The sequence below is a fragment of the Lithobates pipiens genome, unplaced genomic scaffold (assembly GCF_037356315.1).
Source record: "Lithobates pipiens isolate NorthernLeopardFrog02 unplaced genomic scaffold, aLitPip1_a1.2 Scaffold_25, whole genome shotgun sequence".
NCBI classification, from domain to species: Eukaryota; Metazoa; Chordata; class Amphibia; order Anura; family Ranidae; genus Lithobates; species Lithobates pipiens.
This window is the reverse complement of record NW_027507787.1, coordinates 202,132,834-202,149,050: the sequence shown is the minus strand read 5'-3', so window position 1 is coordinate 202,149,050 and position 16,217 is coordinate 202,132,834. Positions and strand designations below refer to the sequence as shown.

The 16,217-nt window shown below is 41.9% G+C and overlaps 1 protein-coding gene across 1 annotated transcript in view; it reads left to right on the top strand.

Moving 5' to 3' along the window:
* Positions 1-12,113, top strand: part of HSPA12A (heat shock protein family A (Hsp70) member 12A) — a 90,324-nt gene extending 78,211 nt beyond the window's left edge. Inside the window, exons 10-12 of the mRNA XM_077455433.1 lie at positions 1,213-1,471; positions 3,666-3,769; positions 5,606-12,113. Of these exons, the coding sequence (XP_077311559.1) occupies positions 1,213-1,471; positions 3,666-3,769; positions 5,606-6,240 (998 nt within the window). The 3' untranslated portion in view covers positions 6,241-12,113. The remainder of the gene's footprint in view (positions 1-1,212; positions 1,472-3,665; positions 3,770-5,605) is intronic.
* Positions 12,114-16,217: the final 4,104 nt, after the last annotated feature.

The following is a 16,217-nucleotide window of genomic DNA, read 5'->3' as shown; positions in this document are numbered from 1 at the left end:
ATGTCATTGTATTCTACATAATAACCTTTGCTACGTCAGTTTGTTGCCTACACTTGATTGCCAAAAGTTGGTGAACTTCAGGTGAACAATGCTGCGGATCATCAGGTGAACAATGCTGTGGATAATACACTAGGTGTTTGCACCCTTTGTTTTATTTGTTTGTATTGTTGGAAGATCCCCCAATCCTAAAAGGGCAGCATTGTCCACATCATCCCATCTGGATTTCATAAGTGCCTTTTTTTTACTTGAAGAATTTAGCTCAGCTTCTCCTGGCTTTATGGTGTCTAGTTATTTTTTGATGAAGAGGTAGGGCTTATTCCCGTAAGCGCTTTGGTTTCTGTTAATTATTTGGGGTCTGTTTATAAAATAAATTGCTGTGTGAATGACTCAGCCATGTTTAATATTTCCTATAGCCATCAACTCCATCTAGAGGCCATGATGTGGTATTTTCCTGATCCTTAGTATTTCAGGAAAATACCACCATATGGCCACTAGATGAAGTTCATGATCGTAGAAAATAATCATATTAGACACATTGGGGTTGATTTGCTATAACTGGAGAGTGCTGGTGTAGCTCTGCATGGTAGCCAATCGTCTTCTAACTTTTTCAATTAAGTTTTGACAAAAACCTGGAAGCTGATTGGTTTCTATGCAGAGCTGCACCAGATTCAGCACTCTCCAGTTTTAGTAGATCAAACATAGGGATTATTCATAGCGGATATGCAAATGTTTGGACATTCACACAGCAAATCTTTTGTAAATAAACCCCTAATGCCGCATACACCTGATCAGACTATCCAGCGGACTTGGAGAATGAACGGACTTTCCTCCGTGTGTGGACAAGTCTGTTAATTTCAAAAGTACGGCGGATTCCCGCCAAAGTCCGGTTGTGTGTGGGCAGGTCCGCTCACTCTGTCCGCCAGACTAAGTCTGCCGGATAATCTGATCGTGTGTACGCGGCATTAGTCTTTGGAAAAAAATGTATATCTGGACTTGAAAATCATGGTGCAGTGCTTTAGTTCTAGTCATTAGTATATTATTTAGATTATGAATTGTAAGGCTATAAAATGTTGCAGAAGGTAAGATATGATATTTCCTTGAATAGCTGTGTCGGTGTGCTCTCATCTCTATGATAATTAAACTATAATTATCATTTTCTAACAATAAAACTTGTGAATAAAATATTGAATAACGGCGACTTTTCTATCACAGGGGGTCCTTATGGTTCTCTCGGAGTTGACTACGAGTTTGAGAAGCTCCTCTGTAAAATATTTGGAGATGATTTCATCGATCAGTTTAAGGTGAAGCGCCCGGCTGCCTGGGTAGATCTCATGATTGCCTTCGAGTCCCGCAAAAGAGCCGCCGCGCCGGACAGGACCAACCCACTAAATATCACTTTACCCTTTTCCTTCATCGATTATTACAAGAAATTCCGGGGCCACAGTGTGGAGCATGCACTGCGCAAGAGCAAGTGAGTCCACCTGTCTGTGCTGTAGGAATGAGGCATTTCTTGCAATTCCCTGTTATCTGGAAGACTCAGCCCTTGTACACACGGTCGGAGAATCCGTCGGACTGTGTCCTATCGGACCGTGTTGTCGGATAATCCGACTGTGTGTGGTATGCATCGGACTGATTCCGTCGGACCCAATTTTCCAACTTGTTGGAAATATTTTCCGACCAACTGGTTCGATCGGACATACTCCGATCATGTGTAGAGAATTTTGATCGGACCAAGTGCCACGCATGCTCAGATCAAATTCCTACATCAAAGCTATTGGCTACTAGCCTGAACGTAGTCCCATCGTAACGAAATTACGTCATCATGTTCTGAATGATCGGATTTTTCGACAACTTAGTCCGACCGTGTGTATGCAACAGTTTCGGACAAAATCCGACGGATTTGGTTGTCGAAATCTCCGACCGCGTGTACAGGGGCTCAGAATATCTCACTCCTGTACAGACCAAAAATATCTGTTTACAGGAAAATATTTTATAGGGGATCTTGTAAGAAGCCAAATATACTATTTTAGCTTTTTTTCAGAAACGAGTGTAGGTGAAATGCCATGAGTAAATGCAGTGCTGGGACAAGATCATCCAACGCCCAGGGCAAAGATGCCAAACTGCGCCCCCCCCCCTCTCCCATTCACGATTTGCAAGCTTAGGGGATCCTACACCCAACAGTCAGTCACTTGTTAATATCACGGCTGTCACTACTCCTGTCAGCTTTGCAACAGAAGAAAGGCGCCACATCCCTACATTAAACCATTATGCCCAGGGCAGCTGCCCCTCCTGCCTCTATCTTGTCCCGGCCCTGAGTGAATGGGAAGTATAGAGGATGACTGGTTGTATTATAATGCATTTTCCTAAAAGAGAAACACTCAGAATGAACAAGCTGCATGCAATCGGATTCCAGAGCTTTCTTTTTATAGGGGCTGTTGGTGCTGAAGCTTATAGGTTATAGAAGCTGATTGGTTACTATGCAGAACCGCACCAGATTTTGCATCATGCAGTTTTAGAAAAATAAACTGCATTGTCTTCCCTGCTATTGACTATAGTTTGTATGATACATAACTCAGAGCAAAAATGAGAAAAAATCATGTTCAGGCCTTGAGGAACCCATGTGAACTTGGATGCTCAACCTGTGGCTCTCCAGCTGTTGTGGAACTACAAGTCTGATCATGCTTCTGCCTTTGGGAGTCATGCTTGTAACTATCAGCCTTGCAATGCCTCATTAGACTTGTAGTTCTGCAACAGCTGGAGGGCCACAGGTTGAACACCCTTGGCAGCACAAGGTACATTAACATGATCAGTAAGATGAGATGTAGATATTGCAATCGTAAAGTATTTCACCACCAGGTTGGATCATTTTTTAACATGCCTCATCTCTATCCAACAAAATAATAAAAAAAAAGGAAATGAAGACAGAACCCCTTAGTTAGTGGTCAGCATAATGCTCACTCAGGTGTTGTGTGGCGACCCCTTCCATCGGTGGTCAGTGCAAAGAATGACCTTAAACTGACGGTCAGTGGGCATAATCCACCTCTTACTGGTAGGTCATCTGAAAGACAAGAAGAGAGGCTTCATGGGTGCCCTGCAGTTGGTTCTGCAAGTAACATTGGCACTGTGTAGACAGATGAGAGGTCAATCCACCACAGCTTGTGGAACCCCTAGCAACCTCAAAAGGAACTCCTTGGAAACCTGGTTGAGAATGGCTGATCTTCATACTTGTTCTGGATTAGTGGCTCAAATTATCGAAGCCGTAGGATTTGTATGTCAGCCAGGCAACTAACATTTCTGGAAGGAGTTTAGCAATGATAGCCCTGTACTGTCCTCATGATGGATGGGATGTTGATAAACACGTTTCCTGTTAAGCTGGCATTGTGTGCTCCTCTATATTGCATGTTGAACAAACTACACATTTCACGATCCAGAATTCGAATCATGATTGATATGCAGGGATTCCACCCCCCCATTACCCACTTCCTCCTATACAGACCCAGACACAGAATGTTATCACAGCTGGCACATTTTAGAATTATATAAACAGTCTCAGGTATAATCAGAGGGCCTCCAGCTCAGAACTATGTAAAAAATGTGACCTTGAATATTGAATGTTTTGTGCAGATATTGCAAAATTCTTTGCTGACACCTCTTCTCCCGCGCAGTGTGGATTTTGTCAAGTGGTCCTCGCAGGGAATGCTGAGAATGAACCCAGACGCAATGAATGCCTTATTCAAGCCAACCACGGACCACATAATTGAACACTTGTGTAAGTCCGGGGTGATGTTAAAGGGGGAGCTAAAATAAAGACAATGTTAAGCAACGGAATATTTCAGTTCAAGCATTTTTAGGTGTATTTAATAGTTTTTATTTTTATAAAAGAGAAATACAAAAAATAGGTCTTAATCAAAAGAGTCCACTTTTCATATATAGCAGAGCTTTATCACTTTCCTCTAAGGCCGCGTACACACGGGCGGATTGTCTGTCCAACTTAGTCCGCTGAAACACGGTTCAATCCGCTCGTGTGTGGGCTTCAGCTGACTTTTTCAGCGGACAGTCTGGCGGACTAAGTCTTTCGGAATTTCCGTAATACAGTCCGTCCAAACTTGGTTTTGTCCGTCCAAACTTGGTTTCAGCGGACAGTCCGCTCGTGTGTAGGCAAGTTGGACGGACTAAGTATGGCGCATGCTCAGAAAGGATTTGCACGGCGGAAGGTTGCATTGCAGTGTATTGGACGTTGTTTTTCTAGTCCCGTCGTACGTGCTGTACACGTCATCGCGCACGCTTTCAGCGGACTGTCTGTTCATCGTGTGTGATCAAGTCCGTTCATTCAAATGTTGGACGGACTGTCTGTCGGATTGTCTGACGAACTTAGTTGGGCAGACAATCCGCCCGTGTGTACGCGGCCTAAGTGAAACTGTCATTTTCTTTCTGAGTTTTCAGAAGTGGTGCTTAATAGTAATTAAACAGTTCTTATTGTGGTTGATAGAGAAACAGCTTCCACCAAACAATTCACCACTCGTGGTTCCCGGGTCCCCCTTTGGGGATACACTCACCAAAACACCAGAAAAAATTAGCCTTCAGTAAAACATCATTCACATGTGAACTTTTCCTTAGCCTCTAGATGTCTCTGTTAATGGGATAGGGCTCCAGTGAACCATATAAAAGGAACAGAATATAAAACCATATCGTAATTCTGCTTTACAGCTTTATTAGTAAAAATGGCCCCCCAATACAAAATAAGCGTACCAGAAATTAAATATAAGAACAGCGTTTAAAATAGTCGTACTGTGCCTTTATCCCGATCCCGGTTGCTGGAAGAGTAACAGGCGTTTGCTGTGTACACCAGCGGGCCACTATAAGACTAAGACTACTTCCTATAGTTAAGACTATAGGAAAAATAGGATACGTTGTTTTGCATAATAAGTTACACCTATCTGTATTTTTTATTTTGTCTTTCAAATTACAAATCGTGCTAAATACTTGTTGATCCTGCCAGAGCTCTGTGCTGTATGTCATTTCCTGTTAGAGGGTGGTAACGTTAGGCTGCCTTGTGAGAAATGGTAGAGTTGCCACTTTTACGTCAGCTTTTGTATGCAAGGATTACAGCACGACATGCCATTATTTGGGAGGTGTGAACAATACTGTTGCCTCAATCTATTAGAATGTCCATCGGCTACAAGTACAACCACTTTTGTTAAATGCAAGCTGGCTCTTCCCACAGCAGCTGGTATAAACCAATAGCACACACCTGATTTGCATAGGGTGCAAGTGAGCTGTAGATTATCTTTGGCCTGCACCTTATATCGGGGTGACTTGCAAGCTCAGGATAGTCCCACCCACCAGGCTAGTTCCACCCACAATTGGCCAAATTTCTATAAAGGACAGACAGTTTGAGGCAAGGGAAAGTGAAGAAATATGATTATAGGAAGGTAAGTAAATTTTTTTTTACATAGGCAATTCTAAAAGGCTTTTAACTTTCCCTAGGCAGTGCAAATGGCTTCTGTTATAGTATGCTTGTAGTTGTATTTTAAAACACATAAGGATCACTGGGGTTTTTTCTCTTTAAAGCTTGACGGCCATGTTTTTTATTTTTGTCTTTCAGCCAACCTGTTCCAGAAGCCAGAGGTGAGCGGAGTTAAGTTCCTCTTTCTGGTTGGCGGGTTTGCAGAATCTCCATTACTCCAGCTAGCTGTGCAGCAGGCATTCGGTAATCAGTGTCGCGTGATCATCCCCCATGATGTGGGTTTGACCATCTTGAAGGGAGCTGTCTTGTTCGGCCTGGATCCGGCTGTCATCAAAGTTCGCCGCTCACCTATGACGTATGGAGTTGGAGTCCTCAACCGCTACGTAGAGGGGAAGCACCCAGCGGAGAAGCTTCTGCTTAAGGACGGCACGCGGTGGTGCACAGATGTGCTGGATAAATTCATTCTGACTGACCAGTCGGTGGCTCTGGGGGAGACGGTGAAACGCAGCTACACGCCAGCCAAACCTTCCCAACTGCTCATCATCATCAATGTTTACTGCTCTGAGCAAGAAGACGTCAACTTCATCACCGACCCAGGCGTACGGAAGTGCGGCACCTTGAAGCTCGACCTGACTGGGGTGGACAGCACGCCGCTCCCAACACGCAGAGAGATCCAAACCATCATGCAGTTTGGGGACACTGAGATTAAAGCCACCGCCCTTGACATCACCACCTCAAAAAGCGTAAAAGTTAGCATCGATTTCTTAAACTAGAACTCCACCATCCTGTATTCCCTGTCGGCGCTTGCCCAGCTTCCGGAGACATAGTCCAAGCTCTTCTATATCCTGACAGTCCCGGGACCCGATTATATCACGCAGCTAATTTTTGGGATTAGCGCCATCCTCCAACCATCACATAAGAGAACCTGGAAGCCATTTGGGAGTTGTAATTCCTCAGTTGTTGGAGGTCAGCAGGTGGTGCTCTCCTTCATGCTTCTCCTATATTGCTCAACCAGCAAACATCTAACCCAGGCGTGTCAATGCGTATTTTATATATTATGCTGCCTGTGGTTCTCTGACTCCTCAGACGGTCTAAATGAATGAGGCCCAAATGTGTTGTACAACAGAACCTGTGAAGACTAACATACAAGAACTGCCAACACTGACTTGCTTGTTAATGGTACTGGCTCTGGGAGTGTCCTCCTCATCCTGAACCCACTTATTAATCTGGAACAAGCACCCGCCTATCTTGAAAAGTCTAAGTGTCCATTTTTCATGGTTCTGGGCAATGAATCTCTGGGTTGTGAAACTTGGGATGAGGATGAGGTCTGAGAGCCCACTCTTTAAAAAAATCAATGGCAGCTTCCATATTAGTCCTCACAGGTTTCCTTTACGGTTCAAAAGCCATTAAGACTTTTTTATTTTTCTGCTGAGAACAGAAAATATTCTTTTCTGATCTGATCCCTTTAAGTGTCTCCAAGTTGCAGTAATCTGGCACACCAAAAAGAAGAAAAAAAACAAAGGGAGCATTCTCACCTAGACATGTATAATGTAATCCACATCTCCATTTGTTCTTCTGTGTGTGTTTTCTTCACTTCCTGTGAGCCTTCAACGTACGTTCATGATTCCAAAAATACACAGGACCCCATTTTTCCATTGCAACACAGGTACAAGCATATGCGTGCCATGTTGAATAGAAAGATCAAGTTTATATACTTTTTTGATGTATTGCTGTGTATTGAAAACCAATAGGAAATTGAGGTGCACATGCAAAAAACAAAAACTATTTTGAATGTAGAATGGGTTTGACCAATGTGTATTGGCACATGAAAATTGGCAATATAATGTATCCCCCTGATAGTTTCTGTGGCAGGTAAAATGACTCTATATTTGTAGGATCCTGATGAGCAAACATAACCAATAGAGCACCCTGCCTCATCTAGATTTACCTTAAGATTTCTTTCTCCACATTTTCCCAGAAGGATATTTTTTCTCTCCAGTGGCAAATGAAAACACAAACTGGATGTCAAAGGAAAGTTAATTACAGCAATAGACATTTGCAATGAGATGGGTTTGTGATATTTCAGTAAAAGGTGGAGTCTAAAGCCACGTACACACGGGCGGACTGTATGGCCAACTTAGTCCGTCAGACAATCCGACGGACAGTCCGTCCTACTTTCGAATGAACGGACTTGACCACACACTATGAACAAACAGTCCGTTGAAAGCTTGCACGATGACGTGTACAGCACGTACGACGGGACTAAAAATAGGACGTCCAATACACAGCAATGCAACCTTCCGCCGTGTAAATCCTTTCTGAGCATGCGCCATACTTAGTCCGTCCAACTAGCCTACTCACGAGCGGAATGTCCACTGAAACCAAAGTTGGACGGACAATATTACGGAAATTCCGAAATACTTAGTCCGCCAGACTGCACGCTGAAAAAGTCCGCTGAAGCCCACACACGAGCGGACTGTCCGCTGAAATGTGTTTCGGCGGACTAAGTTGGACAGACAGTCCGCCCGTGTGTACGCGGCTTAATTGTTTGGCTTCTTATGTCCCATGAAACCATCACTGGGGAGGTCTCCTTATCACAGCAATGGTGGGAGCCCATATAATGGGCAAGTGTGAAGTCCCAGGAACTCAGCACAGGGATGGTGGAACAATTTGTAATGGGCACAGCAAGCGTGCAGACCCGGGAACTCTCCAGAATCCACCAAATACTGAAATACCACTTCTGAATGGAGTTACCCTGTTAATATTTTCTGTAATGTAATAATATTGCATTATATGTACGCTGTGGGATAAAATTCCTGAAACAGGATTTATTATGACCCCTCTTTTACTAAACTGCTTTATATAAGACACTTGAGGGTTGATTTACATAGAATTTGCATAGTCATTCACCTAATTAAAGTGTATGTGTTCTGTGCGAATAGGGAAAAAAAAGAATGGAAATAGTCTTTTTCCTGATCTGTTGATATGTAAATCATCAATTTTAAACTGAACATACTGCATTTGACCACTAGATGACAGTACTTATCATAGGAATTTTGTATAATACTTAGTTTTATCTAGTGACCAGATGCGATTGGCTATGCAAATTCTTTATAGATCAACAACAAAATCTACATTTTTTAAATATAAGTCCAAATGTATATTAAGATTTAAAATGAGACCAGCTGTGCCCAGGAGTTCATTACTGAGCTGCCATCTTCAAGCCATTTATCAAGTATAATAGGTTATGTCAGACCTTTTTATATAAGATCTCTGTAGGTAAGAAAACTGTATAACCAAACGCACGCTGCACAGCATTCATACAGGAGAATGTGAGTGCATAGACTGCCAGAACCCAGACCAAACAGATTGTACCAAATTACTGAAATCTAATAAATAGGAGATGAACTCTGATTGGTTAAAATGTTAAACTGATCTGCATGGAGATTTTTGTCTGTCCTTTAAAGGACCCGTAATCCTAAAGTACGAGTTTGTTAATTATATAATAAGCTGCAAACCCATTTCGCAGAGTGTACAGCCCAAACTAAAGATGCTATGCAATGTCTTCCATTGAAGTTACTAGATAGGAATCAGCCATGAAAAAGAAAATACCCACTTCAGGAGCAGAGTTCTGAAAAAATAAAACCCTTCCAATAGCTGAGCCTTGAAAAAGATAATACCCTATCCAAGAGCCGAGTCCTGACAAAAAAACGAAAAAACATTCCAATAGCTGAACCTTGAAAAAAGAGAATAGCCCCTCCAGAAGCTGAGTCCTGAAAAAAAAAAAGAAAAAACCTTCCAGGAGCTGAGCCTTGAATAGAAAACATCCCCTCCAGTAGCCGAGCCTTGAAAAAGAGAATATCCCCTCCAAGAGTTGAGCCTTAAAAAAAAGAGAGTAACCCCTCCAGGAGCCGAGCCCAGAAAAAAAGAATACCCCATCCAGGATCTTGAAAAAGAGAGTCTTGAGTCTTGAAAAAGAGAATACCCTCTCTCTAGGAGCTAAGTCCTGAAAAAAAAAAGAAAAAACCTTGTAGCATCTGAGCCTTGAAAAGAGAATATCCCCTCCAAGATCTAAGCCTTGAAAAAAGAATACTCCATCCAGCAGTCGAGCTTTGTAATAGAGAATATCCCCTCCAAGAGTTTAGCCTTAAAAAAGAAAACAACCTCTCCAGGAGCTGAGCCCAGAAAAAATAATACCCCATCCATGATCTGAGTCTTGAAAAAGAAAATACACTCTCCAGGAGAGCTGAGCCTTGAAAAAGAGAATACCACTTCCAGTAGCTGAGCCTTCAAAAATAGAATATTCCTTCCAGTAGCTGAGCCTTGAAACCCCCCCCCAGGAGATGAGCCCTGGAAAAAAGAGAATCCTTCCCCCTTCCCAAGGGATCAAGCCTTAAAAAAAAAATACAACCACCAGGAGCTGAGCCTTGAAAAAGAGAATATCTATCTCCAGGAGCAGAATGTTGAAAAAGAAAGTATCCCCTCAGGGGCTGACCATGAAAAAAAGAATGTCCCCTTTCAAGAACTGAAAATATTCCTTCTAGGGACTCAGCTGTGAAAACAATACCCCCCCCCCCCCCACACACACACACACATGGAACTGAGCCCTAAAAAGAGAATCCCCCTATCTAGGGGCTGAGCCCTGAAAAAGTGAATACCTATCTCCAGGGTTGAACAGTGAAAATGAGAATAACACACTCTAGTACAATGTTTCTCGACTCCAGTCCTCAAGTTGCTCCAACAGGTCATTGTTTCAGGATTTCGCGATGAGACGTCTGTGGTAATTACTAAGGCAGTGAAACTGATCAAATCACCTGTGCAAAGTAATGGACAGCCTGAAAACATGACCCGTTGGGGCACCTTGAGGACTGCAGTTGAGGAACACTGCTCTAATAGCTCAACTGTGAAATAGAAAATGCCTTTCCAGGAGCTCAGCTTTGAAAAAATAATACCTCTCACCAGTAGCTGAGCTAAAAAATAGAGAACATCCCCCTCCAGGAGCTGAGCTATAACGACTACCCCCTTGAGCTCAACCTTAAATAGAAAATAACCCCACCCATCACCATAGCAATGTTATATTTGTCTCATTAGGTTTAGACACAAGCTTTTGGAGCACTTAAAGAGGATATACGTAGATTTATTGGTGTATTTATTTAGTATAAAAAGAACCTAAAAAAGGGATGGATTTTTTTCTTATTCATGATTTCCGTCTGACCTCTAGGCACAGTTAACCAAGTCACCACTGTGTAAATTAGAGCAACGATTCATGGCGGATGACGAACCAATCCTGACTTTAGCTGCTACTAAAACATAGGCACTCCACACACATTCAACCAATCCTTCAACTGTGCAATAAAGCATGACTTCCCCCCCCCCCCTTTCTATAGCACTCTCCTCCTTTCCGGGCCCCTACAGATACTCACGGTACTCACCCCAAGACTCTATAACGTGCTTACTGTGCGCCGCATAGCTTCAATAGTGCAAATGCTTCAACACCGTCCTCACTGACCGTAAAGAGAGAATGTATTTTGGCTGGAAATCTGGCCTTAATGTATGGCAATGCCTATGAAATTTAGGATTTTAAGAAAAGAAGCTAGATAAAAATCTAAACCTTAAATCTTCAGTCCACCCAAAACTAATATATTTTCTTCTATGCCTTTGAGAGATGTGAAGCCCCAGATCCCCACCTCCCTGTAGATATTGTCTCTGTTTTGTCTTTTGGTTGTCACTTTCCTTCCCATGGAGATTGTACAAGAATAAATGAAGAAGGCAGGGGGAGGAGCCTGACAATCTTTCTCTATTTTGGGGAGGATCCAGAGCCTCAGGGGAGGTGCTACTGGGTGAATCAAGCTCCTTGTACCCCAGTTAGTGGGTGGACTTAGAATTTTAAGGTTAGGTAACCTCTTAGCTATCGAACCCTGGTCCTCCAGGACGGCCATGGTAGTCAGACACTTATTGCGTAACCCTTAAGGGGCTCACTGGAACATATTTAGTAATAATGTAGAAAAACAGACACCCCCAAAACTTAGCGCAGTAGAGAACACTCCAGGCTTATGAATGCTACATTTTGATTGGCTGCTGTTGCTTACTAAACGCTTAATCTTTATTGTCGCTCCACCGGTTCTTTTACAGAACACGCAGATTGTTTAGCTGATGTATTTTTAAGAATTTTTCAGGTTTTGTGAGCCAAAGGAACCTTTTTATTTGCCCTCCCCAAGCCTTATGGGGCATTTATATTATATATAATTTTGTGTATATATATGTAATGATTGTATAATGTACATATGTTTATTTTTACCGTTATGGTTTATTGCTCTGTATGTTATCTCTCCCCACTCTCCTGGTTATCACTCATGATATTGCGTAATTTGAGACGCGGTATTGGGGGTCTATTTACAACTGTGAAGTTCTGCAACTCCGGATTTTTATTAAGATGAAATTTTCAGCCCATTCAGGGGTGATGTTGACACTTTGAATGTCCGACTGACTGTCCATTTTCTGTGTCGCACACAGCCCTGGGAGGGCAGTACAAGCCACAATATGGTCTCTCTTGTTTATTTAACACACAACCGTGCCTGTAAAGTTTACATCAGAGCCCGCATCCCCTGACTTCCTGCAAACAATAAATACACAATTCAATGTGAAACACTCCGTATTCCTGTGTCTGTGCTATCTGCTAATTGTATGGGTGTGTGATTGTGTGTGCAGCTGATCTGCTGTTATATTTAAAGATTTTAGAGTTCCACATTCATTGAAAAACAGAAGGTTGGGGCATTATGGTTCAGAGAATAGCCAAGATGTGACTGAGGGCTTCCTTGATGATAGCCTTACCATTGAGGTGGTTGGTTTATGGTGTTTCCCTAGCCAGCTTTCCCAATGTTGTACAGTTCCAGGTTATATCATTATAGAGAAAGTTCTTATTCTTTGTTTCTATTTTATTAACTAATTTGGAAAAAAGATAAATTGAGGAGCAAGCTATTTTTCTTTTAAATCTTTGAATTGAATGTTTATAAAGAAAAAAAATTAAATAAGACAAAATTGAGCCATGTGCATCAAAATAAAAAGCACATTTTTTTTTAAGAGTCGTGTTATATCATGGGGCTTTCAGATAGTAAGTTACAAACACAAATCTAAATATATGGGTTTTATCACTGATGCATTTAAGGTTTAGAGTTAATCTGGCCCAGTTTTGTGAAGTTTGGCACAAAAAGGTATAAAAACGGATATTATCACTGCTGACATATAAAATGACTTCTGCTGAGTGGAATATTGAGGCTTGTCATGTAGGATTTAGCCTCAGAGTAGTCTGTACTCTACTGGGGCATATCTATTAAAATATGATAATAGTACTTTTTTTTTGCATATTAAAGTCTATCTTCAATTTATCATTCCATTAATTAGCTTAGAGACTAATAGGGATAGGAATTCAGTCTAATGATAAAACTTCAAACTGCTGGGAGTGATAAAGTATTGGTGGAGCTGAGTGTGCTGTACATAAATTTAGATGGCTTCTACCATTCACTTTTAGGGAACAATGACCATCTCTAAGGTAACCAAGGCCTCAAGATGCAGAATTGTCATTGTCTTTTCTTCATTGGTATGCATCACTGGTTCTGTACTATCCACCATAACTTTTACTCTCAAGACTCCATGGAAATAGTCACTAGAAGGAGCCATGAGAAGCTATCAAACAAACGTCAGTGACTGCAATCACAAGATTCACAGCCATTTTTGTAGGAACCTTAATGTATTTTCTAGGTGATGACTTAAAAGCCTGTAAGCTGTGGTCCTCAGCCATCATTTTAGACTTTGTTAGGACCTTTGTATGGAAGGCTTCAAGTTGAAAATACAACTGTTTTCAATGCATGGTTCATATTTGGTGACATGCAACCCTGAAAGATTCTGTACAGTATCAAGCAAAAGGGGCCTGGATATGAACAGGAATTACTTCAAAAATGTCTAAAGTCTGTGTTGTATGTTTGAGGAGTGGGTGAAATGGACAAATAAAATACAAAAGTCCTTAGAGATACCTCCAACCTCTTTACAGATTTATAGAGATTCAGCTAAGTGTAGGAATGAAGAGATACTGGAACTGTGATTTTAAGATGATTAAGATTAATAGGAACATAACCGTAACACCATAAAACATGAGAACATGCTTAACACAGTATAGTCAATATGAGAGCATGGCCTAACGCTTCAAATAGTAGTGCACTATAAAATACAGAGGAAAGCGCTGCTTTATCTTAATCTTGGCATGTGATAACCACACTAAATTTCTATTTCCATGTGTACTTCCACAAATCACTGTCAATTATATACTTAAATATTACAAATATACATAAAGTTCCCTAGTGACAATAAAGTGGCTCTGTGCAACAATATAATGCAACGCGTAAACTCATATCATCATACAGTATATAATAACAAATCCTTATTTGTGTGCTCAAATACTATACAAGAAAGTGTTCTAGTGCACTGAAGTGCTACGTGCAAAGTTCTATGTTGAAAAACTCATGTGAAGACATGCATTGATAAAAAAAATAATAAATATAAAGTCCATTCCAAAAATCAATAATAGCGTGTTCTTGTGTCCCCCTTCAGTGTATGTGCTCACCTTAGAGCGCGCGACCTTGCCCTTAAGCTTGGTCAAAACACGCATATGAACCTCCTCTGGGTTCAGTGTCCGGGCTGATTGCTGGTACGTTTTCCACATATAAGTATAACAGAAGAAACTAGACAGTGTGATATTGTTTAAACTATTTTTATGTAGTATTTGTGTTTTCATGCCTTTTTTTTTTGTCAACAACCACACATTTGAAAGTGCTGCCATAGGCCCTATAACACACTTCAATGCACTAAAAACAGACACCGTGTGCCAAGGCATTGCACAGATGCATTCAAATCATTCATCATTCAAAACAATGGGTAAGTGAGGTACATGAAATAATGTGGGATTGTAGGTGTGCCTTAAAGAATAACTTGTACCTTTATCATATGGCCACTTTACACCCACATTAACAAATGTTTAAAGATGCAGACCTTGCCCCCATTTCAGTGCCTAGATGGGTGGCGTTGTGAGGCTCCATGTTGCCAGCATCCTGTTCAATACGGAACAGTCTTAGCTGAGGGCCATTGAGAAAAAAGACTTGCCCATACACCTAAATTCCAGGTATCCCCTCCTATTCAGTGGCTGGAGTAAAAAAAACAAACAGAGGCTACTACTATTTTTTGTGATGGTCAGGCTGCTGTCAATGGAAGGAGTAAAGTTGGCCAGTCCCCTTTTGAATTTCAGCCAGTTCCTAATAAACTGGTCCAAATTTACTTAGTGGTTGGCCCTGTAGCCTCACTGCCACCTGAGAGATTTTGATTAGTTCCCATGGGACAGAGTACTAAATGTCTAGGTAACCTGTAATAAGGCCTGGGGTTCTATAAAGTTTGTTAACTTAAGAAAGTAGCGGCCGTGTGGAGGAGATGTATAAAATCCCAGGCACCATTTTATAATGCACATTTAGATCTGTAGAGACTTTCAAAAAAAGCAAGGAACAAAAAAAAAGAGACTTCTTATGGTGTAGTATTTTCTGTGGCTGGAGGGAGAGTACATTTCATGACAAAATTGCATTTGTATAATTACATCTGCAAGGTGGCTGAGACTTCTAGTTGGAGAATATTTGTGTCTCCACGCAGATATCGTAGGAGAGGGCCACATGATACACATATGGGTCATTGCAATCCTGAGCAGTGTACTGGTGGGCAGGGCTGGACTGGGACAGAAATTTGGCCCTGGACTTCATCCAGACCGGCCCATTTACATTTTGAGTGTCCCATAAGCACTCCCTTACATCAGAGTGTCCCATCACCAACCCCCTTACAACAGAGTGTCCCATCACCAACCCCTTTACAACAGAGTGTCCCATCAGCACCCCTTACATCAGAGTGTCCCATTACCAGCCCCCTTACATCAGAGTGTCCCATTACCAGCCCCCTTACATCAGAGTGTCCCATCAGCACCCCCTTACGTCAGAGTGTCCCATGAGCAGCCCCCTTATATCAAAGTGTCCCATGAGCAGCCCCCTTATATCAGAGTGTCCCATCAGCACCCCTTACATCAGAGTGTCTCATCAGCACCCCTTACATCAGAGTGTCCCATCAGCACCCCCTTACATCAGAGTGTCCCATCAGCACCCCTTACATCAGAGTGGCCCATCACCAGCCCCCTTACATCAGAGTGGCCCATCACCAGCCCCCTTACATCAGAGTGGCCCACTGAGCCATCGGCCCACCGGGAAACTCCCGGTAGTCCCAATGGCCAGTACATGCCTGCTGGTGGGGTATATAAACAGTATGTAAACAGATTCTTGGGTGTGACTAGTTTCACAATGCTGCATTCTGATTTCCATTCAATTTTCAGTGTGATTATGTAGTGAAACTTGGATGTAACCTGGATGTGGTTTGCATATTCAATGGGGACAAAATTGCACTGGCATTGAACCAAAGTAGTACAGGAAGCTTTTTAAAAATCTCTTTGTGCTGAGTTTGATTGGTATTAATGGACACCATTGAAAACAATGTGATTTTCATTGTCATGCAATTTTGTGCGACCCAAGTTGTATTTGTAATCACACTAGTGTGAAGGAAAGATGCATGGACACATATATAAAATTATGTTTTTATCCACTTCCACATCTTCCTATAAAAGTCACAACATTCTTTACTGATCCATTCAGTGTTAAAAACCTGTGTCAATGCA